This window comes from Urocitellus parryii, chromosome 2 (genome assembly GCF_045843805.1).
Source record: "Urocitellus parryii isolate mUroPar1 chromosome 2, mUroPar1.hap1, whole genome shotgun sequence".
NCBI classification, from domain to species: Eukaryota; Metazoa; Chordata; class Mammalia; order Rodentia; family Sciuridae; genus Urocitellus; species Urocitellus parryii.
Genome location: NC_135532.1, coordinates 25,855,112 through 25,882,280, shown reverse-complemented (window position 1 = coordinate 25,882,280; position 27,169 = coordinate 25,855,112). Strand labels below are relative to the sequence as shown.

General features: G+C 35.7%; 1 protein-coding gene across 2 annotated transcripts in view; it reads left to right on the top strand.

Moving 5' to 3' along the window:
• Positions 1-3,457: 3,457 nt before the first annotated feature.
• The window catches only part of Katnal1 (katanin catalytic subunit A1 like 1), a 78,908-nt gene continuing 55,196 nt past the window's right edge, over positions 3,458-27,169 (top strand). The window contains exons 1-3 of one of the 2 annotated variants that reach the window (XM_026388375.2): positions 3,458-3,521; positions 19,523-19,698; positions 21,372-21,532. In XM_026388375.2, coding sequence (XP_026244160.1) covers positions 19,537-19,698; positions 21,372-21,532 — 323 coding nt within the window. In that variant the 5' untranslated portion in view covers positions 3,458-3,521; positions 19,523-19,536. Of the gene's footprint in view, positions 3,522-3,778; positions 3,894-19,522; positions 19,699-21,371; positions 21,533-27,169 lie in introns of those variants that run through there. The other variant, XM_026388374.2, reaches the window with a different exon arrangement.

Below are 27,169 nucleotides of genomic sequence, written 5' to 3'. Positions count from 1 at the left end.
GAGAAAAGGACAAAACTAACTAGATGAGCTGCCCTAGGCAGTATGGCTAGATGTTCAGTGAGTGAAACAGGCAGGAAATATTATGAGTACACAGCAGGGGGATATGATTATGAGCAGAAATAATCTGGAAAGATTTCATGTAAAAGCCTGAGTTAGTTTTTGTAGAACAGGTAGAATTTAGATAGGGTAAGGGAATGGCTTCTCAAGGGAAGAGAACAACTGAAGCAATAGAACCAGGTAAAGGAGCACAAGGCCTGCTTGCTGGAGCACTGAGATTTGGGGCTCCGAACAAGCAATAGCAATCTGAGCTTCAACCAGAACTGAGGTGAACTTGGAAATGCAGAGGGTGTAGAGACTGAACCTTGGGAGCTGGTAGAGGAGCTGGTGAATAATACACCGAGGGATGGTTGGAAAGCTTTGATGAGAACCAAGGTCACAGACCACCAGTAAGGGTGATCAAAACATCAATTGCTACAGAAGCCAACTCTGAGAACCCAGGAAAAACATCTGACCTTGGACCAGAAGCACTGTCTCTTTAATAAGAGTGGGGCTTTTGACCACATGGCCTGTGTGTATTAATCTCTTGCTACTTTCGGCTTCATTTTTTTAGGTTTGTTCAGTGCATTAAACTATCACTTGAATGGGTCCAAAGTGTCCAGTGAAAAATAATAGTTTCTTGTTGATCCTTATTCTTTTGCAGCTGTTCCTGGCCTGTGAGGAGTTTTATAGCTGTGCTTCAGTGGCTCATGGTCTTCCCTTGCATGACTGCCACCTCCAGCTCACTAAAGAGCAGCTGTTTGCTTTCTTTGCTGTCATCTATTCTCAAGTGGCTTGTCCTGCCAAACTGATTCTCTGGAATTTTAGCATCAAAAACTAAGGAGGGTTATGCATTGGGACCTTACCTTTGGAGACTTCTTCATGGCTGCAGACAGCCCTACAACTCTGGCCAGCTGCCTTGCAGAGACAAGTGACTGGTCACAAGGGAAACCAGATGAGGGAGAGATGGATCAGGTGAACCTATCATCCCTACTACAAGAACATGTGTTCAGCTGGTAGCAGATCAGTATCATCTTATCCAGGAGTAAAGGAGAATCTATTTATATGCTCATTACGTATGCAGAGTTGTGATCAAAGTGCTATAGGTGAGAAGTCCAGGTGTTGAGTCTTTCAGGATATCATCATGGCTTAATGCTTAGATTTTGTTCTAGACTTCATGACTTAAATTTTGTCATTTATTCTGCAAAATATAAGCTATAATTACCTAGAATTTGGTTTCTTTCTCCTAGATAATGGATTCCAATTATTATCACCTGCTTTCTTACTTACACTAAATAGAGTAAACCACCTTTATGGGCATAATAAAATGTTTTTTCATAACTGAACTTATGAAGATATCCTGGACAGGTCACACATGGAACTGTTTAATATTTATTAACTACCCTGTGGACTGAATCAAATAGAATATGGAGATATACACTGTGATGAATAAATATTTTAATAGCTGGCACCAGAGTTTTTCATGGAGAAGATGCTTTCTTTGCATAGGAAAAACCTGGCAAATATTTTAGTAATTATAGGTAACTTTGAAGGCATCGATTAGGAGATGGAGAAACTAAAAGTACTGTGAAAAGATGAGGGGAGATGGGAACAGAGAGATTATGAACAGTGGGAAGTTGCAGCTTATACGGAAGACATAGAGTTGGTGGATAAAAATGCCTGGGGGAAGTGAAGGACTCTTAAGAAAAGGGAATTATAATTTTAGTTTTTCTGTGTCCTTCATTTAAAACCCCTCAGCTGCTCAAAACCTTCAGAAGAGTGTGCTATAGAAACAACTAAAAGAAAAGGGGTTGATTTCCACATTATGTGACAGCAGAAATAGAAAAGAGTTGCAGGTGACATGTGAAAGAGTCTAAGTGTTCAGAGACAGCAAGAACTCAAAAGTCAGAAATGACCCTGAGATTGTATGGCCCCAGGGAGTGTGCAATCATAACGTTCAATCATAAAGAGGACATTGGTCTCTCCACAGAGATGAGTCTTGAATTTGAACAGAATCTCTGGGACAGAGTGACCCTAACTAACAACACAATAGCTTGCTATTTTTGACCATAATTTAAAAGTCATTTATTATCAGAAAATGACAAGGCCACAATTCACTCTCCACCCCTCTCCATTTTTCCTATGAAATCTCTAGGCTTCACTTTCCTCCTCTATAAAATCTGCATATTGGGCCTATAATATCTCTATTTTTTTTTTTAGAGCTCTAACAAATGTTTATGTTCCTTTTGAGGTAAATTTGCATACAGCAAAACTATACAAATCTTAAGGTGCCAATCCAAATTCTGACAACTGCAGATAATTCTACAACCCAAACCCTTAGTAAGATATAGAGCTTCTTTTCCATTTCTTTCCTTTTTATTTTGATGCTATCAAGGATGTAGACCAGGGATTTGGGCATACCGGGCAAGCACTCTACCAACTGAGCTACAACCTCATCCTGATACAGAGTTTTATCATTACTAAGGCAAATTCCCTCCTCAGCTAAACCCCTCCTGCCGCAGCCAGCCAACCAACCAATCTGACTTTTATCACGATGAATTAAATAACTAATATTTGATAGCAACTGTTGGACGTCAGGCTTTGCTTTATACTGCTTCATCAACAATAATGCGTTTCTTTCTCACATGAACTGTAAGGCAGGTATTCCCATTTTACACCCAAGAAGTTTAGATCAGGTGAGTGAAGTGCCCCTGAGCGGCAGCAAGGGAACCAAGAATCAATTTTAGATGCCTATGCTCTTAACCTCAGTTTAGACTACCCTGACGATCCCGCAGAGTCCACAAACGATTGCCTAATGTATATCATAGCTCCCAAGTCAGCAGAGAGCAATGCCATCTGTAAGTGCTAAAACCTGAACTATTCTAAAGGCCAAGTATGCGTTCCATCATATCGAATGATTGCTTTCCACCCTACTCCCCGGAGAATGGCAGAAAGGGGAAGTAGGAAAGACTGCAAATTCGATTTGACTGATGAAAAGCGCCAACAGAACAGGCTGAGGTTCCACACATCCCAAGGGCGCAGGGTCTGCGAGGGATGGAACTGGACCAGCGGCCTTTTAACTAGAGTCTGGCCGAGCGCGGCGCAGGTGGGGACGCTAGGTCCTCTGACGCCACAGGCTCCTCCCCGAAGGCAGCTAGCTGGAGCGCGCCGAGGCCCGCGCACGGGCTCCTCAGTCACCGCCCGCCCAGCTCAGCCAGCCGTCTTCTCCAACGTCACGGTCTCCTTGTTCTCCCAGGGTGCGCGCTCGCGCCGCCTTTCCCCCGCCTCTGGGCGGGCTGTCCAGGCTCCTCCCAGAGCTAACTCAGAGCCGCCCCCCCCACCCCGCGCGACTGTCATGGCAACCGTACGCCGCCGCCGCCTTTTCACGCACGTCGCGAACTAACGGATTCTGCGGCGGCGGCCTGCGCCCCACCCCCACCCCACCTGGACCACATCACCCACGGCCTACGCCTTGCAGCACCTAGGTAATGAATCCGCGAGAGAGCAGGAGAGCAGGTGGTGGGACGCCCGAGTTGACAGCCCAGCCCTATCTCCCGCCGCCCGGGACGCGGGGTAGTGCGCGGCGGGGTGCCTGGGGCACGGGCCGCCGCGTGGGGAGGGGAGCGGATCGCGAGCGCGGGGCATCGTGGGGATTGTAGTTCGGTGGCTCGCCGGGCTCAAGGCGGTGGAGGGTCGATTTGGCCCGGCGAACTACAAAGCCCGGCGGCCCCGACCGCTAGGGAAGACAGATTAACTTTGTGCGGACCTGGACAGGGCGAATCTGTGTCTCTTTGTCTTGAGGGGGCTCTTGGGTAGTCGCGGAACTGGGCTCTATGCGCTGGGAGAGGGAAGTGGAGGTGAGACGTGGGCTTCCCGCCCTGTGGTTTGGCCCGCCGGGGCTGCAGCGCCCAGCCCCACCCCATCGGGCCACCGCCCTGCTTAGGCTCCGGGAGGAGCAGCAGCCCTAGCTGCAGGGCCTCGGGCCTTCCGCGCCTCCCGAGCTCTGACCCTCCCAGGTTGCTGTCTCTCGGTTCTGAACCGTATGTATGGCACGAATTTGGCGTGAGAACAGAGAGACCGAAATTTAACAGACTTTTCTCCTTTCCCAGATACGTTTGTTTGTAGGTATTTAACCATACTTATTTTAAACCCCTCTATTTCTCAAAGGGCAATTATGTTTAAATGATGAGTGTGAACGTGGATAAAAGACAACATTGCTGTCATATGGAGTATCTGGTGTTTCACCGTTTTGCAATTCTGCATTTTATCTGTAGAGGTTCAAGGTTGTGAAATGAGTCCTCCCCGGCCCCCTTCCCCACTAGTTTGAACCCTGCCTACACATATTTTGAAGACTAGTTTAGTTTTAAATCACTAGTAACATTTAAAGCACTGCCTTTTTTTTTTTTTCTTTCAAAGTAGGGGGGAGTAGTAATTGTTTTCTTTGACTGTTGCAGTGTTTTTCAGAATTCCTAAGGAGCATGTTTTTAAAATGAAAAATGCCATTTTTAAAAAAAAATGCTGCAGAATACATCTTAGTTACAAGACTCAAGGACTGGTGGTAAGGAAGCTGACAGATTTAAAAAACCTACCTTGACTGTTTTAAAAAATTTCAAAAGGTAGATAATCTAGATATTGGTATTTTATGGAGTGAGTTGGGAAATTGTTGTTAGTATTGTGAGTTTATTTTTGTGTGTATTTTTTTTAAGTTTCAAGAAACATAAGATTAGGAACGTTACAAATTTTTTTTCTCTCAATTAAAATGCTGACCTCTGTGAATTTCTCTTAAAGGAGCAATTTTATGTACTTGGAGGCAGAAGTAGGTTTCATAAGACCACTAGGGGAAAAAAGGACCTTACATGGAATAGGGATTTGAAGTATTTTGTTCTGTTCACTCAGTTTGTCAATAACCTATTTGCCATATATTATGTCAAATGGTGAGAATGAAGAGATAAATAGTAGATTGCCAGTGTCCGGCATGAGCACTTATGTAATCTCAGTAATGTGGTAGATGCAAGTTGCTATTAATTTAACACTAATAAATTCAGTGGGAATAATCATACAACATTAACTTTTGTTAAACTGAGTCTGTGTGAGAAGCTCTGTGCAGGGTTATTTGCAGGTAGTCCTTATTTATTCCTCATAACAAATAAGTGAAGTAGTTAACTACTGTTATTTAGAGATGAGGAAATGGGCTTAGAGATTTTGCCTAAAGTCTTATTGGATAAAGTGAGCCCAGGTGGGTCTAACTCATGATATAAGTCATAATCTCAACCACTGATGGCATTCTATCCCCTAATTAGTAGAAAGATCATGACTCTGTCTAATGAGGTCAGGGGAGGTCTTTGGCATTAAGTGACTTGTCTTGTGTTAAGAAAGTTGGATAAGTTTCATTGGAGAGAGAGGATGAGGAATGTCATTGTAAGCAAATGGCATAATATGAACAAAGGATAGATTTAGGAGTGAGCATTTCGAATTTGGGGAGCCTTCAGTAATTCTATATGACTGGATCCTAGAATCCTTGCAGTGTATTGGGGAAATCAGAACTTAAAATACTTGGTACCATGATCAGAGTTTAGAACTTTTCTTAACATGGGGCAACCACTGAAGAATTTCCAGCAAAGTAGCAGTTTATTGGGTTTGTATTAGAAAAATAACTTCAGCTGCAGTGTGGAGAATGGACTTAGAGGAAAGGTTAGAGTGGTGGTAGGGAAACCAATTGTAGAAAATTAAAAAGGTCCAGTAGAGAAACGAAAAGAGCCTGAACTAAGCAGTTGGAGTTACAGAAAGATGACTTTGAGAAATAAAATATAAGAAGTAAATTTGATATGACTTAAGGCTTTGAATGTTGGGAGGTAGAATGATTTGGAACCCTGAGACATACGATGCCTGGGTTTCTGGCTAGAGTGACTGAGAATACTGAAACTTTTGATTGAAATGAGGAGGAACAGGTTTTTGTTGAGATGAAAGATAAAAATAAGTTCAGTTTTGAATGTTTGCTCAGGTTCCTATGAGACATTTGGGTGGAGATGCTTTTGGGTCGGGAGTTGAGAGAGATCAGTGCTGGATATGGAGGATTGCATACAGATAAAGTCGTTCAAGTATTGCAGAAGAGAATGATAAACTCACTGAGAAGGAATGAGAAGAAATGAAAAAAAGCAAGAAGTTTGAATATGGAACTCTCTGAAAGCACATCATTTAAAGTGGGTGTGTGTGTGTGTTTGGAGGAGGGGGTCATGTTGGAGAAGAAGTGGAGAAGAGTGCACGCAGATGGGACTAAAGAAGTTAGGAGGCAGGAGAGGAGGAACTGGTAGAAAGCTCAGCAAACAACCAAGGGGAGGAAGGAAGGGAGGAAGCAGAGTGGTGCAGAGAGCCAGCCGGTAAGCACTGGGAAGTGTCCAAGAGAATTAGTGGATAGAAATCATTTAAAAAGTTGTGAACATCAGTAAGCATTTCTTCTTTAAATATTTATTTATTTATTAGTTATTGGCGGACACAACATCTTTGTTTGTACATGGTACTGAGGATCAAACCCGGGCCGCACGCATGCCAGGCAAGCACGCTACCGCTTGAGCCACATCCCCAGCCCCATGCATTTCTTCTTTAAAAATGTTAAACCTGGCTTGGCCTGTTTTATTTCATCTGTAAGCCTTCCCCCCAGCTGGGTTATTTTGAAGTTAAACTCAAGTTTATCTTTTTTTTTTTAAATTTTATTTTAAGGTGTCAATGGACTTTATTCTGTTTATTTACATGCGGTGCTAAGAATCAAACCCGCACCTATCACTGAGCCACAATCCCAGCCCTTAGCTTTTCTTTTTATCCATAATATTTAAATATGTCTCTTCAAAAGTTCAAGATTCTGGCTGGAGTTGTGGCTTAGTGGTAGAGTGCTTGCCTAGGCACATGCGAGGCCCTGGGTTTGATCCTCAGCACCACATAAAAATAAATAAAATAAAAGTATTGTGTCCAACTACAACTAAAAAATAAATATTAAAAAAAGTTCAAGATTTTTTTTTTAAGTCTTTATCCAATGTGACAGTTCTTCCTTAATACAAAATTTCTAGTCACTTGGCTATGAGGAGAAGGAGATAATAGCTAAAAATGGTTCCTGGGCTTGTTTTTCTTTTGGTGGCAGGGAGGATTTATAAGCTAACAGGGAAAGAGCCAAAAAGAGGAAATGTTTGAAGATGAAGGAGGAGGAAAGAGCTGGTAGAGGTCCCTGACAATTTAGGGAGAGATGGCATGAGCAGTGTGAATTGGTCTTGGATTAATTCATTACCTTTAACAATTAGCATTTAAGTGCGAGCTGTATTCCTTGGCAGTGTGCTAGAGTTGATAAAAGGAGGTGCACTGAGAAAGGTAAAGTGAGAATGGATTTTGTATTTGTACATTGGATGGTAGATGAAAGTTGAAAGCTATGGTCTCTAAGAGGTGGATAGCAATAAAGGTCAGCTGATGTGGGAAGAGATTAAGGTTTCAGGAGAACAATGGAGATTTGGAATAGCCACTGTGGAAGATGAACTGAGTTAGTACAAGCAAGAATTGTTTCCCTGAGCTGAAGTTAGAAATTGGTAGTGTATGATGACTGTAAAACATGCTGTCCTATGATTTTTCTCCTTAAATTTTGTTTGTTTTACTAGTGAAGAGCTTAAAATATTGGGGAAACTAGTAACCTAATGTGTAGCTGGAGAGAAGAGAATCCAGGCAAAGAACTGGCATTTGGATCATTTTTTAACCACTGTAAATTGTATGCTAGGCATGGTGGCATAATCTCAGCAATGCAGTAGCTTAAGGAAGGAGTACTGCAAGTTTGAGGCTACTCTCAGCAATTTAGAAAGGCCCTGAGCAAGTAACTTATCAAGACCCTGTCTCAAAATATAAAAAAGATGGGATTTAGCTCAGTGGCAAAGCACCTCTCAGTTCAATCCTCGGTCCCCTCACCCCGCCCCCTGAAAAAAAAAAGATTTGTCCATTTAGCTAATAATTATTGTCTGTTTTTCATAAATTTAACAGTAAAGTTAGAAATGTTCTTATTTACCTTTTGTTCAATACTTTATTTTCTCAATATTTACAATGATGTTTTTTATATGAAGAATGTTTCCCTAAGTATTATTTACTGAATGGGTGTTAATACTTTTTTTTTTTTTTTTGGAAAGATTAAACAGTTTAATGGAGATAAACCATAAGCTACTCCATAACAACATCTTTCTCTTCCCCATCTTTCCTCCCATCACTAACAGTGTAGCAACTCTGTTCTGTCTGAGAAAAAGGGCATGTTCTATGATTTTACATTTTATGTTAAGCAGGTATATCCACTAGAAGTTACTTTATAAAATAATGATTTGATTTTATAATTAAACTTTTTTTTTTCTCCCCCAAATGAAGCTTCCTTAAATGCCTTAACAGTAATGTATTTTTGTCTTCAAAAAAACAGGAAGTTCTACTGGATGGTATGAAATCTCAATAGCTCTAAAATTCTTTGATTCTCTGGCTATAACTCATTTCTAGTCTGAGGTATATTCTAATTTCACTGATATTTGAGCATCAGTTTCCGAATAAAAATGTGCATATTTTAATGCACTCAGCAATATTAAACATTTTTCTCTCCAGTGATAGCTATACTTATAAATGGTAGAACTAGGGAATGTATGTCATAGAATGCCTAATAAACTAATTGTAAGGTCCTTGCTTAGCATCTGGATGGCCATCTTAAGTGACAGCCACCATTTTAAGAAAAATTTCTATTTCCTGCCCAAGGGCATTCCGGAGAAAGGCTCACCACTCCCTCATACCAACTCCCCCCTTAACCGCATTAAGACCCGCCTGGCTCTAATTCCTTCTCCTGCCCCTTAAGAGTCCTGAACCCCAAGCCTGTTTTGCCTCTATCTGTTTTTGGAGAGATGGCCTTTATTTGTCATCTTGACAAATAAACTCTCTGCCTGGTCTCTGTCTCTAGTTCCTTGCTTTCCTTTCATTAACTGTAATAGACATTTGCCAAATAAGTTCAAGGCATTGTGAGAGTGGTTAAAAATGGAGTCCTTTTCCAAGGTGGGGTAAATACCCACTGGCTGTCTTTTTAAAGTATGTTTCTTTTGCTAGGACTGGTTTGATGGTGGTGCTAATTGAAAGTAGGGAAGGGGAACAAATGACCTTTGAAGTCCTTTCTAGCTTTGTTTCTATCCATTAGTAATCATTAAAGCTCCTATTAAGCAGCCTATTGAAAAATGGGCTTTAGTTTGAAATTTTCATTCTTGATAAGTATTTTTATGGTATGAAGCTATTTTTAGTTAACACTTTAATAGTTTTTAATTCTATGTAGGTATTGTTTTTGTGTTTTATAATTTTATGCTTGGTTACTAAACACTAGTTGTATTTATGTTCCAAGGTATTTTAGAATTCTTAATGTAATTTTATGGACATTTGTCAAGTAAATATGCCTTGCATTTTAAGAAACACTTGTCTGTATATTGAACATGGTACCAACCTCTGGCAATACACAAATAAGCTTTGACTGTTTTCTCAAAGGATCCTTGGTCTAGTCAATGCTCAATAAATAATTTAGTTGTGGTGTATGCTTGTGTTTTTAAAGGAGATAGTCTCCCCAAAACAGTTTATTTTATTTCTTTCATAGCTTTCATCACTTAATATATTTTATTTCTTTTCACAGTTTTCAGTAGGGACAAATAATATAACTTCATTTGCTGTATTTCAGTATGTTCCTTTATTCTTATTTATCCCTCTGTTCCCATGAGTGTCTTTATATTTCAGTATTGTTTTCTGTCCCATGTTTTCCTATTCTTTCTACTTTTCTTGATGACTAGGATGTAGGAAGAGGAAATGAATGAGAAAGGGAATCAGTAAGTTCTGTTTTATTTTCTTTCCTACCTAAGGGAGAATATAGATGAAAGCAGTATTTGACACATATTTTCTGATAATGAATATAGTTGTTATTATAATATTTCCTTTGTATTTATTATGGTTTAGGCCTGGAATGTCTCCCAAAGGCTCATGTGTTGAAAATGTGGTCCCCAGTTTAGCAATGTACAGAGATGGGCTTTGGAAGATGATTGGATCATGAGAATTCTGATCTCATCAGTGGATTAATCCATTGATAGCTGAATGGAGTAGTGGAAGGTTATGGAAACACAGGTGATTGGGCAAGTTTGGTGATTGGGCATGCCCTGGTGTTTCTTGTTGGGGCCCCTTCCTTCTTGTCTGTCTCTGTTTCCACCTGCCATGAGGTGAGCACTTTTCCTCGTCATGTCCTTCCACAGTGATGTTTCTTCCTTGAAACCAGCTGACCATAGACTGACTGAGCCAAGGAAAACATTCCTCCTTTAAGTTGTTTTTCTCAGATATTTGTGACAGTTATGAAAAGCTGACTAATACAGTATTATTATATATTTTTTGAAGTCAGGAATTATGTTAGTAAACTCCACATGTCCTTACATAGTTTTTTACAAATACATAGGTAATTGCATAATGACTTAGGTGCTTACTCAGTGGTGTAGATTGAATGATGAATGGATGAGCAAATAAATATGACAATATATTGATTGCTTAAAAACTATGGGATAAAGTAATATGAAGCAGATGGTTTTAAAAGTTTTATATCATTCAAAACACTGAGACTAAGAAGGAAATAACTTTTAATTATATAGGAAACATAGCTTATTTCTAAAATCTCTACTAATAAGCCCTTTATTTTTTCTAGCTGTATAACTTTAAAGGAACTGATGTATTTTGGAGGAACTTGAGGTAGAAGAGTATAAAGAGCCAGGAAGGCTCTCACTTAGTCACATCTTGATTCAAATTCAGGATCTATGAGCCTCAGCTGCCTCCTTTATTAAATGGAAGGGTAACTGTTTTTGTTTTATAGTGTAGTGAGGGTTAAATGAGATCATGGCTAGAAAGCCATTTTTATCATTGCCTGCTGTGGAGCAAGTATACAATAACTGTTAATATAATTTTCATATTTGAAAGTTGTTTATGCATTTAAGATAAAATTTACAGTTGAGATCTTTTTAAAAAATATTTATTTTATAGCTTTAGGTAGACACAATATCTTTATTTTTATATGGTACTGAAGATCAAACCCATGCCTCATGCTAGGTGAACATTCTACCACTGAGTCAGAACCCTAGGTCTTAAGTTGTGATCTTGAGTCAAAGTGTCAGAGGAAACACATTTTCTACCTTTTGTAATGTGTTAAAGATGCCAATGAATTTAGTACATGGGCAGAAATTACTGTGGTTACTTCTGAGAAATATTTAAGCTCTAGATTTTTTTTGTTCCATGGCCAGCTGTTTCTGTTTGTGAAGTATTTAAGCTGTGAGTTCAGGTAAGGGAATAAATGAAAAGGCTTCATTGCTATTGGCATTCTTTTATCTCTGGGTTTGTGATTAAGCTATATTCAGGGCAAGCTATGGTCCTTGAGAGTATTACCCAACATAAAGAAGGGGGAGGTATTGGGATTTTCAAAGTTAAGTATTTAAAATAAGTACTCACATAGTATGTTAGTTTATTGCTACTGAAACGTAACTTCAAGATGCATTAATTTGAGAAGTTGTGGTTATGTGTTTTCTTAATTGCATAAAATAAACTGGACTTTGCATGACATAAATTGGACTTTGGTGATTTGGGGAAACATTTTATTTTAAATATGTGAAACCTAGACACATTAGTGGAATTCAGTATTGTATAAAATGCTGAAAATCAAACTTGATTTTTTTGATACACTTAATAACTAGTGTTATTTACTTCATATTACTATAGTTGAGACTGTTTCATTGTTTCTAAAATAAGCATCTACTTGCAGGTGTTTATAGTTCATAAAAGGAAAAGGAGCAATACGAGAAAAATAAGTGTAAGAATGAAAATAATTTAAAGCAGAATTTTTTTCTTTGCCTCCTATGTATTATAACTGAATTAGATCTTGCTCTCATAAAATTAGTTGGAAAAGATGTTTTCTTTCCTATTAAAAACCATTACTGTGGAAACAATAGAATTGAAAATATTATTATTTAATTAAATAAGAATTAAATTAATGACATCCCAAGTGGGCTTATATTCTAGATACAAGCCACCTTTTAATTTTTTAGTTATGTGGGTCTTGTAAGGAACTAATTCAAATATGTGTGGAGAGAAAGCTTGTGTGTGCACCTTGTGGAGGATGGTAGTTCACAAAGAGAAGGGAGTGGTTGGAGATGGAGCTGAAGAGAGAGGTTGAAACCATGACTTTGTGTGTTATGTTTATATATGTGTCATGAAAGAGTGACACATAATTAATTTTCTGGGACCAAGTAAAGCAGTGTGCCTTCTTCTTGGTCTGAATATGAACTTGAACTAAGCTCTTTTCAATCTGAAATAGAACTCTCCTTAAAAGTAGTACTTGGATCCTTCCATATAGGGCAACATTACTGGATCATGTCAACAGTAGATATTGTAAGATGTGGAATTCATGTTTTGAATACATGGTAAACTCAAAATAAGAAGTGTTGTCAGATATTAGAGATTGCTAAAACATGTCTTCCTTAGATTTAATTTAACCTGTAAAAAGCCCTAGAAACTCTTCTAATTTATATTAAAGGAGTTTTTTTTTTTTAAATTCTAAATTTCAAAAGTATGCTTAAAAGCAAAATTACAGTATACCTTGTAGGAGTTTATAATGAATACTGGGATAGTTAATTTTCACACAGTCAAAAAAACCTTTATCTCTCATCTGTAGAAATGTGCTTCATAAAAGTAAGGAAAAAAACCAAGCAAAAGAAAGACATGATACATAAAAAAGGAAAAATGGAAGTGGCAGAGGGGCTTTCCAGAATGAAGGGAGGTGCCAGTCCAGTAGCTTTGTAGGTTGGATAAAGGGACTCTTCTCAGAGCAAAGCTCAGATTTGCCTTCAGCCTTGGAAGATACAGTATCTCCCTTTGGTATAGAGGGTAGACATGCATACTGTTCTCTATCATAGATTCAGGTTTTGTAAACTTAGGGTTCCTTTCCTGTAATTCAGCCTACTGCATATTTGGATGTTAACCTGGCCCTGTTTCCTGTGGGAATTGGGGCTTGGAGACATGGGGCAAAACCAAAAAACATACAAATCAAAAACCTAGGAGGTAGGTTGACTTCTGGAAGCTTTATAGTTTTTCCCCTCACAATTTTTGTTGGTTTGTTATAGTTGTACATACTGATGGGATTTGTTGGTATTAGTTTATACAGTACACAATATAGCCATGTCATTTGGCCAGTATCACTCCCCAGCACTTTCTCCCACTCCTTGGTCTCTTTCCTCTAGTTATCTCCCTTTGATTTCCATAAGATCTGCCCCCCCCCACAATTTTCTTTTCCTTTCTTCTCTGTAACTAGAAGTTTTATAATTTTGACTCTTTACATTTAGGTCAATAATCAATTTTTAGTTCATTTTTGTAAATGATGTGAAGTGAAGGTTGAGGTTCATACTTTTTTTTTTACATCTGGAAATCCAGTTGTTTAAGCACCTTTTTGTTGGAAAAAATTGTCCTTCCTTCATTGAATCACTTTGACATCTTTATCAAAAATTAATTAGGTTGGAAGTATATAGAATCTAATTTGTTCCATTGATCTGTGTGTTTATGTCAGTCACTGTCTTGATTATGTAGTTTTATGGCATACTTTGAAATCAGATGGTATAAGTCCTCCTACATTACTCTTGTTTTTCAAAACTGTTTTGCCTACTGTATGTTATTTTTTTTTTTGTTGTTATTTTTATTTCCATGTAAATTTTAGAATCAGCTTTTTTTTTTTTTTTCTTTTTTTAACGAAAAAGACTGCTGGGGAATTTGGATTGGAATTGCATCGATTTTTATGGGTTGCTTTCAGGGTAATTGTCATTATACCCGTTTGAGTGTTTCAATTCGTAGCAACTTGTACACACACATCCATTAATTTAGGCTATCTTTAATTTCTCTTGGTTTTTGGTAATTTTTCTTTTACAGATCTTACACATATTTTGCTAAGCTCATCTCTGAGTATTTAGTACTTTGGAGTGTTTTCACTGTTTTGATTCTGGTTTGCAGTTTTTGTTAGTAGATACAAATACAGTTGTTTGAACATTGACCTTGAATTTTCAAGGTCAATTCATTTACTAGAATTATTTTTAGATTCCTTAGGATTGATTCTCCACTAGCAATCATGTTGTCTGTGAATAAAAGTGATTTTGCTCTTTTCTGATCTGTATGCTTTTTATTTATTTATTATTATCTATTACATTGGTTAAAACCTCTGGTTCTGATGTTGCATAGAAGAGTGAAAGCAAGGATTCTGGCCTTCTTCTTGATCTTAGGTTGACAGCATTTAGTCTTTCACAATAAATACAAGGCTAGCTGTATTTCATAGATGTCTTTTACTAGGTTGAGGACATTCTCTTATATTCTTAGTTTGCTAATAAGCATGTTTATGAATTGTGTTGAGTTTTATCAAATTCTGCATCTGCTGATGATCATGTAATATTTTGTTTGTTTTCATAATATTATTTGACTGATATTAAAATATAAACCATCTTGTATTTTTAGAATAAATCCCATTGGGTCATTATCCTTTTTATGTATTACTGGATTGATTAAAATTTAAAGATTTTTTTGTGTCTATGTTCATGAGGATATTGGTTTGCAGTTTTCTTATAATGTTTTTGATTTTGGTGTCAGGATAATGCTGGCTTGAAGATATGTTAAGACTGGTGCAGTGGTACATGACCGCAGTGCTAGCTGCTCTGGAGGCTGAGGCAAGAGGATCACAAGTTTGAGGCCAGCCTGGGCAACTTAGTGAAACCAATTCTCAAAAGAAAAAATAAAAAGGGCTGGAGTGGTGTAGTGTCCCTGAGTTCCAACCTATCCACCACACATTCTCATGAGTCAAAAGTGTGATTTTCTGGGAGTGTTTGTTTATAATTTGTTTATTTTTTTCCTTAAGGACTTTGTAGAATTCACTAGTAGAGCTATTTGGATCTGGAATATCTTTTGGGGGAGGAGGAATTAAATTATAAATTCAATTTATTCATTGATATAGGACAAGTAGATTTATATAAGTTAACTCCTTTCAAGTAAGTTTTGGTATGTTGGTATGTTTTGACTATCAAAGAATTTGTGTTTCATTAAGCTATCTTTTGCTTTTTAGTATCTCTAATTATAGTGATAACCTTCTTTCATCTGATATTGGTAGTGTTTTTTTTTTTTCCCTATTTCCTGGCCAGCCTTACTAGAGGCTTTTCATTTTACTGATCTTTCTGAAAAACTTACTTTTTTTTTTTTTTTAAAGAGAGAGTGTGTGAGAGAGAGAGAGAGAATTTTAAATATTTATTTATTTTTTTTAGTTATTGGCGGACACAACATCTTTGTATGTGGTGCTAAGGATTGAACCCGGGCCACACGCCTGCTAGCCGAGCGCCCTACTGCTTGAACCACATCCCTAGCCCCTGAAAAACTTACTTTTAATCATATTAGTGTCTTCTGTTGTTTTTCTGTTTTTATTTCATTGATTTCTTCTCTTAGGTTTAATTTCCTTCCCACATGAGATTATAAATGTAGAAACTATAGATAATAATTAGCAAACTGAGTCCATGGGCCAAACCCAGCATGCTGTTTGAATGGCCCATGAACTAGGAATGATTTTTGCATTTTTAAAAATGGTTTAAAAAATCAAAAAGAATATTTTGTGATGTAGAAATTAAATGAATTCAGAGTTCAGTGTCTATTAAGTAAAGTTTTATTGCAATGCAGCCATATTGAGTTGCTTAGGTATTGTCTGTGGCTGCTTTTGTACTGGAGTGGTAGAATTGAGTAATTGTGTCAGAGATGTGACATTCTCAGTGCTTTCACTACTTTTTGGTGCACTGTAATCAGTGTTTCAAGTGCCATATTGTACGCACTTTATGCTCTTATGTTTTATCAGTCTGTACTCCTATAATGTCAAAATAAGAAATGATGAAAAAATAAACTTGGAATGTTATGCTTTTAAGACACAGTGGAGTGTTGATTATTGAATTAGATGACAAAGCATTGTGTTATTACGCAGCGACGCTGTAGCTACGCTAAAGAAATACAGCATAGACTGATATTACTAGATGAAGCACTCGTCATAGTAATCTCAACTCATGAGAAAAAGTATTGGTTAGGAAATGTAGAAACTTAAAAAGGAATATCTTATTCCAGTAGAATTTCATCACAAAATTTAAAAATGAAAATGAGGTGGCAGCACCCAGAGTGAATTTCCAAGTGGCTCATTTGTTAATCAAGTAAGGAAGTTGTTTACCAATGATGGATTAACTAGATTATATTGGATTGCAGCAGGCACAGAATTGTGTCTGGAGAAAATAAACTTGTTTAAAACTATTAGCCTTTTGGCATGAACAGTTGCTCGAAGAGTTGGGGACATCATTAATCAATTAAAAAACAAGGCAAATGATTTTGAGTGGTTTTCCTTGGCTCTTGATGAGTTGGTAGATGTTACCAGTACTGCTCAGTTGTTGTTTATTTAAGAAGTCAATGCTGAGTTTGAAGTTATTGAAGAATTAGTCTTAATGGATGTGTGTGTGGAAAAATGTCTTACAGACACTAATATTTTCAAAAGGTTAAAACACTAATTCCATTTTACCTCAAGTGGAATCTGCTAAGATATGTTAGAACTGATGGTGGTAAAAATTTGGGTAGAACAGAAATAAGCTCAGGTGGAAAATTTTGTAAACTGCCGAAATGTAAGATATTTAAAGTTTATGGTTATTTTTTGTGTATTTCTTAGGTATTGTATAGAGAATATTTGAGTCTGTTGTGTGATAAACAACCAGTTTTAGCATTTATTCTTGTGTTCTGTCTTAATTGTCAGTTCCATGAGTTTTTGTTAGAAAGGGAGTATTCTCACTTACCTCCAGCATTTTGGTGGCTTAACAATAAGGTTTATTGTGAACTTTTAAGCTTAGGGCTGAGATTAAATTTTTTTTCTGAATGAGAGGAACTGCTGTCAATTACTATTATGGAACACTGAATGGCTTTAGAAATCAGTGTTTGCTGTGGACTTGATATGTTTCTTAATGAATTCAACCTAAAATTACAAGACAGAACAGGCTTATTGAAGTTAATACCATGGTAAAGTTATTTCAATGCTAACTAATGTTTGAATTACAAGTAATATCAAGCTGTTTTGTGTATCTTTCCATGCTGTCAAAATTTAAAACTAAGAAGCGAGGTCTCCATTCCCACCCAGTGTTATTGTAGATATGTTTACCAGAGCTCAAGCTAGTTTTAGCTGAATTTTTCAGACTCTGATGGAATTGCAAGGAAATTTCCTTATTACAAAATCCATTTGGGTGTGCAGTAGAGGTACTTTTCTGCTTAACCTTTATTGGAAATGCTTAATTTGCAGTGTACTGATATGCTAAAAGGTAAATACCAAGAGAAGAATAAATTCTTTAAATGCCTTCCAAACAATGAACATGCTGAATGGAAATCATATGCTTGTGATTTGATATCAATATGTGGCAGTGCATAAGTGGTACTTTTTGAAAAAAGATATTTTCCAAGATGAAATATGTAAAATCTTATTAAAGATCAGCACTAATAACACAGGAGCATTTGTGAGTGATTTTAATGCTAGGAAACACTAACTTTGAATTCTAAGTGAATTATTAACCCTAGAAAGAGTTCTGTGCTTCTTATTAGGAGACCTGTCCTACATAAAGTTGTGCTTTGTTATTAGTATTATAATATTTCAAATTTCATCCTTGAAAATATGGCAATTTTTGTCTTCTTATTTAAGTACTTACATAATGTCTTCTGTTTTGCTTGTGAGTCCTCAAAACCTTGAATATTTACAGTCTAGACCTTTATAGAAAATGTTTGCTGACCCTTTCTTTACATCAAGATTTTTTTTTAATCCTATATGGTTGTATACTTGCACTTATTAGCAGAAATAATGCTAATTAATTTTGTCTCCCAGTGACTTTAGAAGAAAATAATATATGGTGCTGCTTTGTTTCCACTGAACTGATTAATTGCAGCTTAGTCACTATAATGAAACCTTAGTGTTTTGTGTTAATGTTCTAAAGTTGGACAAGAGGTTTTCCATGATTTCTTGTGTTCTGTGGCTAAATCCACTGGAACATTGAAATTTATTACTGCATAAAAGTAGTGTGTTATTTACTCAAGTATAATTCCCAAGTAAAATAATGCTGCCTTCAAGGAACTTATACTTGAATAAGGGACAAATAGTATTTTAAAATACAGAAAGCAAGTAACTGCTTTTAAGAATGTACTGGCCAGTTGAAACACTTAGAACTTGTTATGTTTAATTTTGCAGAAGAATTTTTGAGTCCTTTAAGAATACATAAAATATTCAGAGTCGGGAGAAGTCAAGTTACCCAAACCAAAGTCAGCCATAGAGAAATATTTTGATGTTCTCTACTGGGTAGACTCATTGGTTTACTGTTCCAGGAAATAAGAGAAGTGCAATTTGGATTCTTGCCCAGGATATCATCTTCTGTGTCTTTGGACTTCTATTCTTGTGGTATTGGGGAAGAAAGTATTTTTTCATAGAAACCATAGATGATTCTAGGAGTCTTTTGGAAAGCCTGGAGAAAAGCCAGAATTACTGGACTCACGGGCTTTGGTGGAAACCAGAGGTTTAGAAGGTATTCTTCCTACTATCTTATAGAAAAGAAAGATTAATGATGATGGTTTTTTGGACCGCCAAAAGCTATAGAGAAATACAAGATTGTAAGAGATTACAAGTTGAGATGCAGAAAGGGTTCACAGTTTAATTCATTGTTTTTTGTTTAGATTTAAGTTGTATGGGCTAATTAAATGCATGATAGCATAGACTGTTTTTCAGATGTGTTCTGTATGTATGACTTGCTGCCTCTTGAATCCAAAAAGTCTTAGTGGAAACCAATTTTCTGTAGTTTTAACTGACATCAGTGGAAACTGTAACATATTCATATATATGTGACATTCATATGTTTATTTCTATGTTGTAAAGAACAAATTGAATAAAGCAAAGCAAAGTCATTTTTACTATTATTGTAGTTTATGATGATTATAAACGAGCAAGAAAAACTAGTGTCCAGTTCATGTGCCTTCAGATAATTCGATAGTGTAGAGCTGTGTAAGTTCTTTCCCTCCTGTTTCCTTGGGTGTTCTTTGTTATCTCCTTTGTACTTCCGAAATTGGGAATTTTGTTCAGTATTATAAGATGATTTCAGGTAACCTCAAAGAATGAAAGATAACTATTTTGACTTTCAAAGTAGTTTCAAGCAGATATTTTAAAGAATGATAAAATAAAAAAATTCTTTTGAAAATTTTTATTGGAACATTATAATAACATATAGTATTGGGGTTTCTTGTTATATATTCACATGTACAAATATACTTTGGTCAATATTACTTCCCAGTGTCTTCCCATTTCCTTAAAAAACGTTTTAAAGTCAGTGCTAAAAACATTTAAAAAGTCATCACATTTTACGTTTAGGTCTCTGAAATAAGATGAATTTGGCTGAGATTTGTGACAATGCAAAGAAAGGAAGAGAATATGCACTTCTTGGAAATTACGACTCATCAATGGTGTATTACCAGGGGGTGATACAACAGATTCAGAGACATTGCCAGTCAGTCAGAGACCCAGCCATCAAAGGCAAATGGCATCAGGTAAGATCCCGTTAAGGCATTTGATGAATTAGGGTGCAGTGGTTTATTATATTTGAGAGATGAGAGTTGGAAAATTAGTTTGAGATTTTGTAAGTAGTTCTTATTTGTCTGAATACATTTCAATGTACTCTTTCTGATGTCTTATCTAGTTAATAGTTTATCTGTTTTTGATGATGTATTTTATGAGGTATATTTTGAAGATATTTAACTTTAATTTAATCTATTTTTAACTTTTTCAATTTTCATGAGTGTTGCCTTACTACACATTTTTGAAGTAACGTATTTCTACTTGCCCTTTCTGTTTTCATTTTTACAAGTAGTTTTGACATAGTTTGTTAAACTTTTTTTTTCTTGAAAGGCTTCTTAAAAATACAAATGAATCAGTAATCTAATAAAAACATTAATATATTTGCAGTCTCTTGACTATACAACTTGATTATATAATAAAAACTTGAATTATAAGTTTTCCAATTATTGTTAAGACTTAAAATCCTTTTAAAATTAAAAGTACAAAGTCAAGCTTTCTTTGAAGTTTCCATTTCATGTGCTAATGCCTTTCAAGTATGTCTGATGATTTTTTTTTCCACTAGTCAAAAATTAATGTTCTGCTAAATTTTGAGGGGAAATTTCGAGGGTAAACTTAAGTGTTATCGGATTATGTTGAATGAGAACACCATGGTTGCTTTAACTTTGGCTGAAAATTTTAGTTCTGTTCTTTGTACTACCCCAGGCAGAATGGTTTGTGTGTTTTAGTGGCCATTTCTGTTCAGATATTTCTGTTGTTTCTTTCCATTAGGTTCTGAAGGTTCATTTCTCTTAGCATAGCATATTATGTAATTGCATATGTTAGCAGTTGAATTTCACCTAGATTAGATTTTTCTTTGGTTCTGTAACTTCTTTTTATATTCTTTTCATTATGTTGTTCAAACTAAAGACAAAGGAAAATGTCTTATGTTATGCTTTACAGTAACATGTGCTTTCTAGTTAAAAACAGTAGAATTGTTAAGATGAATTTATAATAATTTTTAATCTTTAACTGTTTATTTTGAAAATCAATGTGGGTTCAGAATTTGAAAACAATGATTTCCACAATAGGTGCTCAGTTACGTTTTTTAAATGTAGGAGGAATCTTGAGTTAAAATAAACGAAAGAATTTAGGCTGAAAGAATCAGATTTGAGTAATTTATAATATTACAGTGCTTCACACTTTCAGAAACTCATGGCAGGCATATCATACTGATATTGGGCTCAGGAAATTCTGAAAATTTTGGCTGACAAGTTTTTGGATTCTATTTACAAATATACTAAAAGGATTAGCATAACATTTTGGGGAATGGTTAACTTGTGACTAATTTACATTGCTTGTTTTAAATTGTATTAATGATCATCATAGTCTAGTACAAAGAAAGTTTCATTATGGTAAATAAATAATTACTTCCCTTATGAAAAGGTATTTTTTTCAAATCAATCTCTGCCTTTCTCTGTATATTACTCTGAATAGTTTTGTTTTTGTTTAAAGTGGTTGTTGTGATATTTTCTAGTGATTCATTTTTGCATACCTTGAATGACATTTTAAAAACTTGCAATTAATTATTTACAATCTATATAAACTTTAGATAGTTTTCTAGCATAAAGGCTTTCTTTCTTTTTTTTTTTTTAAATTTTATTTTAAGGTCCGGCAGGAATTGTTGGAAGAATATGAACAAGTTAAAAGTATTGTCAGCACTTTAGAAAGTTTTAAAATTGACAAGCCCCCAGATTTCCCTGTGTCTTGTCAAGATGAACCATTTAGAGATCCTGCTGTTTGGCCACCTCCTGTTCCTGCAGAACACAGGTAAATTTAGACTTCATATCTCTTAAGGAACTTTTAGATAATTGATATTCATAGTGAAGCTTTACTTGAACAAAGTATGAGATAGCATTTTTAGAGGAATATAAATTTAATATTTGCTTATAATTTTTACACCTTATTGTTTTAAAGTTTGTATTTGGTAAAAAGCACAAACAAATCCCTTGTTATATATTTTGCTTTTGGAATACTTTACTAAAATGGTAGTAATAACAGGTGTCCTAAAATTTGTCAGTTATAAGAGGTTTCTTTAGGTTGCATAATATTAGCATCAACATTTAGAAACTTGGATAGATTTTTTTGTTTGTTGTTGCTTAAAGAGACTCACTACTTCAAATGAAATGGTGGAGAATTGAATTCATCTTGTTGGGCCCACTGACAATTTCCAGGTCCTTAGAGTAGAAGGACTTTTGCTATCAAATTTTTTAATGTGTTATATAAAGCGCTTATCTCCCACCAGTTTTCTCTGAAAACCAGTCTATGCATGATCTATATAAATCTCTTTCTTACTCTTTGTTTTCTTATCTGGACACAGTATGTTCGTTCTTTAAGGAATATCCATAAAACCCATCTCTAACTCAGCAATTCATATTTATTCTTCAAGTCTCTGCTCAACTGACTGCTTTCCTCTGCAGTCCTTTTAGTCTGCATAGCATAAAAGTTTGTTCAGAGTAGTTATCATGTTGCATTTATTTTCCTCTTCACATGATTAAGGAGCTTTGCAAAGGCAATGATCATGGTTTTATTTACATAAAACAAAAGCCAAGTAACAAATTTCTGTTACTAACACAGGATTTGGCATATGGTAGGAATTCAACCAAGGTTGAATGAATAACTCCCTTAATTTTACAAGTGAGGAAATTGAGGCCTGAGATACCCTGACTTGTATGTTAGGTTAGACCAGAATCTTAGTTTACGCCTTTTGACTTTCTGTGGGCTTTATTGTGAAGTGGTATTGTGGCCAGAGTGTTGCATCATAGAAAATAAATTTTCCTTTGGTCAGTAGCTATGATGATCTGTTTCACTGATCTCTGGAAGTGTTCTAAAAACATTCAAAGGGACTGTGAAAAGTGGTTAATTTATTTTTTTCAGGATTTTTTCCACTGAGTTAAAGATAATTTTGTGAAACCACTAGATGAAGATTATTTTTTAAGGACAAGTGTAGATTTTTTTTTTCCAATGTAATCATCAGGTGTTTTGAATAATGGGGATTTTGATCCCTCAAAAGGCAAAAACTGTCTCAGGGGTTAGAGAATTGTTACCTTGGAAGTTCCAAAGTGAATACTGGAAAAAAAAATAATGGCATTGTGATCTTTCAGAACTTGAAACAATTTCTGTATGTGTGTATAATAAAATAACTTTTTTCCCCTTAGAAGTTGTTAATTCTGAAATTGATTTCTAGTTTAAAAGTAAAAGCTGACGATAAATCTAAATATAAGAATACATGTTCTGGGCTGGGGATGTGGCTCTAGCAGTAGCACGCTCGCCTGGCATGTGTGCGGCCCGGGTTCAATCCTCAGCACCACATACAAACAAAGATGTTGTGTCCGCCCAAAACTAAAAAATAAATATTAAAAATTCTCTCTCTCTTTCTTCAAAAAAAATAAAAAAGAATACATGTTCTGAATTGCTAGAGCACCATGATTCATTTAAAGAAACAGTGCCAACAGATTAAAACTCTGATATTCATGGCTTAAACGGAATAAAAAAATTATGGATAATGTTTCCCACTGATGAATACTAACCCAGAAACTCCTCATTAGAGCAACACTGGAATGGTTGCATCCTGTTCTTTGTCTTTCCTTTCCTGCCCATACTCAGATCTGATTTATTTTTGTATTTGGTTTTTAATCCTTTTTTTTGTAGTTGTAGATGGACAGCATGCCTTTATTTTATGTGTTTATTTTTATGTGATACTGAGGATCAAACCCAGTGTCTTGTTCGTGCGAGGCAAGTGCTCTGCCACTGAGCCCCCAGCCTTAATCCTTTTTCACGAGGAAAGATGAATGGATCAGAATGTATTTCTTCAAATCTCCTTTCTCCAAATTTTAAAAAGCTTATGTGCATGTATGTTTTTCCTCTGTGGATCAGAAAAGCAAATCTAAGACTGTGTTACCTGGGCTGTGGGGGGGGATCCCATTTTTACATATAACAGTGACAGTAAGAAAACATCTGACAACTCCAGGAGGTTTTACTAGAGTTGGATTATGTTAGTACTTTGTGTAATACTTTGAGTAATAATAATATTTTCGAACTTAATGAATAAAATCTTTACACAGCAAAGCAACAAGTCTGTCAACAATGTTATAGTGACATAAATGTAAAGCAAATGTTAACAAAAAATATACTGGTTTGTGGCTTAGAATGTGTACAAGGGCGGATAAAATAAGCAAATATTAAAATTTAAGTGTAAGGTTTAAAGTTATGGGAGGTTAGAATTGTATAATATTTCTCTCCTTTTACAAACTTTGTTCTTCTTCAGGTCAGGTAAGACATATGTAATAAATTTTTTTTTTTTTACCTGGGGAGAGTGAATTATGGGAAAATAGGGAAAAGACACGTAAGTCTGTGTGATCCAAGTTTGAGTTCTACTTCTGATACCTCCTTGCTTTATAACCTTAGATATTTACCTTCTCTAAACTTTCATTGTGTGTAAAATGAGGATATCCATCTCATGGAATTAAATAAAATACTGTAATGTTTAGGACAATAATTAGCATGTAATGTTAAATAAAATTAATGATCAATTCTGAAATAAAGAACTATAATTTTTTTCAGATAAATAATAAGAGAACAACAAAGTTAAAAAATGACAGCCTCACTCATAAAATTCCTCAAGTAATTTTATTTTCTTCCTGCAAATTTTACATAAATACTTAATTTTCTGAAACACTTTGAATAATTCTGGCAGAGAGGATATTTTTAAATGTACAAGCCTCATGAAGTTGGTGATCATTTTCAGGAAAGGATAGTTTATAGTTATAGATCATTTATTGTATGTTTTATAAGCATTATTTTATTTAAACTTCCAGTGATCCCATAAAGTAGATATTGTTATTTTGTGAACCTGTATTATCATTGGTAATTTATTATTGTGAACCCAAGTTTCAGCTGAGAAAATTGAAGCTTATCAAGTTTATTATTTTTCCAAAGTCATCTGAACAAGAAAATGGTAGAGTCAGAATTTGAACCCAGATCTTAACTTGGTATCCACTCTACTCTATGAAGTTTAAAACTCCCTCGCCCTGGTAACTGTGAGAATAGGAAAATATCATTTACTTTCACCTTAATTTTACACAAAGCATTTCAGGTATGCAGCTTATGTGTTTGGCTTTAACCAATAATGTGGTAGCCCTGTTTTTGGTTTTATTTTTTTTTACTTCATTGACCTCTAACAAAATTTCTCCTCCTTCCTTGTGGCTGCATACCAGGGTTATATTATACTATGGTTTTTTACAAGTGGTTTTGCTGCATTGTGTGTCTGTGTCATGGGTCTGCTGAATTTAATCATGATCGTGTTTTAAATCACCAGCAGCTGCTTGGATAAATCAAAGCAATTTTTAAAAATAGATTCATTGCCTTAAATTTGAAGAAATGGAACTGTAAAAGTAGGTTCATGAAAGGAAGTAATAGCAGTATCAGAATTAAACTCCAAAAGAGAGGAGGCCTCCAGATCGTTCTTGATGTCCTAAGTTAAAGAGTTTATTGTATTAATGAAATGATTTTCATGATAGTTTGCATGTAGGTTTATTAAGTACATTCTCTTTAATGAGATGATCTGTCCTAGTGAGATCTAAAACATGAGGCTATGACTTTTCTTTTTTAGAATAGTATTTGAAATAGCATATATTCAATTAATTACCTTTGTTCAGTATAAAAATAAATGTGATAGGTAATTCTTTTTTCCAGCTTTATTGACATATAATTGACAATAAAAATTGTATATAGTTAAGATGTACAACTTAATGATTTGATATACGTATACTTTGTGAAATAGTCACCACAATTAAGCTAATTAGCATATTTATCACCTTTTTCTTTTTGTGGTGAGAACACTTAAAGTCTACAAGCTTAGTAAATTCCAAATATATGATACAATATTGTTAATGATAGTTACTTTGCTGTGTGTTAGATCTCTAGAACTTACCTTGTACAACTGAAACTTTGCACTTCTTGACCAACATCGTTCTTGCTGTAGTTTGAATGTGCCCTCAAAGCTCATGTGTTGGAAACTTGATCCCCAGTGCAACAACATTGAGAAATGGACCTTTAAGATGTGATTAGGTCATGAGGACTTGGCCTAATAAATGTTGTTATCCTGGGAATGGGCTTGTTATAGAAGGCCCCTCTTGCTCTCTAGTGCTGTCTTGCCCTTTTACTTTCCATCCATGAAATGATGAAGCAGGGAAGCCCTTGTCACATGTGAGCCCCTTAATCTTAGACTTCCCAGATTTCAGAACTATAATAAATCTGTTCTTTATGAATTATCCAAACTCAGGTATTCTGTTATAGCCTCACAAAATTTCCCTTTCCCTTCAGCTTCTGGTAACCACCATTCTACTGTTTCTATGAGTTTTGACTATTTTAGAGTCCCATATATAAGTAATCAAGTAGGATTTGTCTTTCTGTAGCTTATTTAGTTTTTCCTTAGCATGTCCTCCAGATTCATCCATGTTATTGCAAATATCAGGATTTCCTTATTTTTAAAAACTGAATGCTATTTCATTCACCTGTTGACAGATATTTAGATTGTTTCTTTGAAGGTATATTCAGAAGTGGGATTGCTATATGGTAGTTTTATTTATTTATTTATTTTTTAAGAGAGATGAGAGAGAGAATTTTGTTTATTTATTTTTTAAAGATAGAGTGAGAGAGGGGAGAGAGAGAGAGAGAGAGAGAGAGAGAGAGAGAGAGAGAGAGAGAGAGAGAATTTTTTAATATTTATTTTTTAGTTCTTGGCGGACACAACATTTTTGTTTGTATGTGGTGCTGAGGATCGAACCCGGGTCTCACGCATGCCAGGCGACCACGCTACCACTTGAGCCACATCCCCAGCCCCAATGGTAGTTTTATTTTTAATGTTTTGAGGAGCCCTTATAGAATTCTCCATAAGGGCTGTTACAATTTACTTTTCCATGTGGTAATTTTTTTAAAAAATTATATATTTTGGTGGGAATGAGAATAGTGTACAAGCTGAAATTAATCATTTGGCTTATTTTGTATCACTTGACTAAAAGTCAAGTAGACTTCTGATGTTGTATCATCAGTCCCAGGGAAGTTATAGTATGATATGTTTCTGTGTACATACATATGAGAAGATTGATTTGTTTTCTTTCTTTCTTTTTTTTTTTTTAAACAAATCAGTGCTATTCTAGAGAATTTCAGCAAAGAGGCAGTTCTTGCTGACTTGGTATTAAAGTTGTCTTATGTTTCTTTGGGTACCCAAATAGATTAAGTGACTTGTGGCATTTAAAAACCCAGTCTGCAGTGAAAAGATCAGTTAAGCCCAAAGTCAGGTACTGGTAGAGAGCACACTATCATCTCATCTGTGCAAGTATTTTACCTAGGTTCAGACTTAGTTATCTTCCTGGGATTAGAAGATTGGAGAGCAAGTCTTTGTAT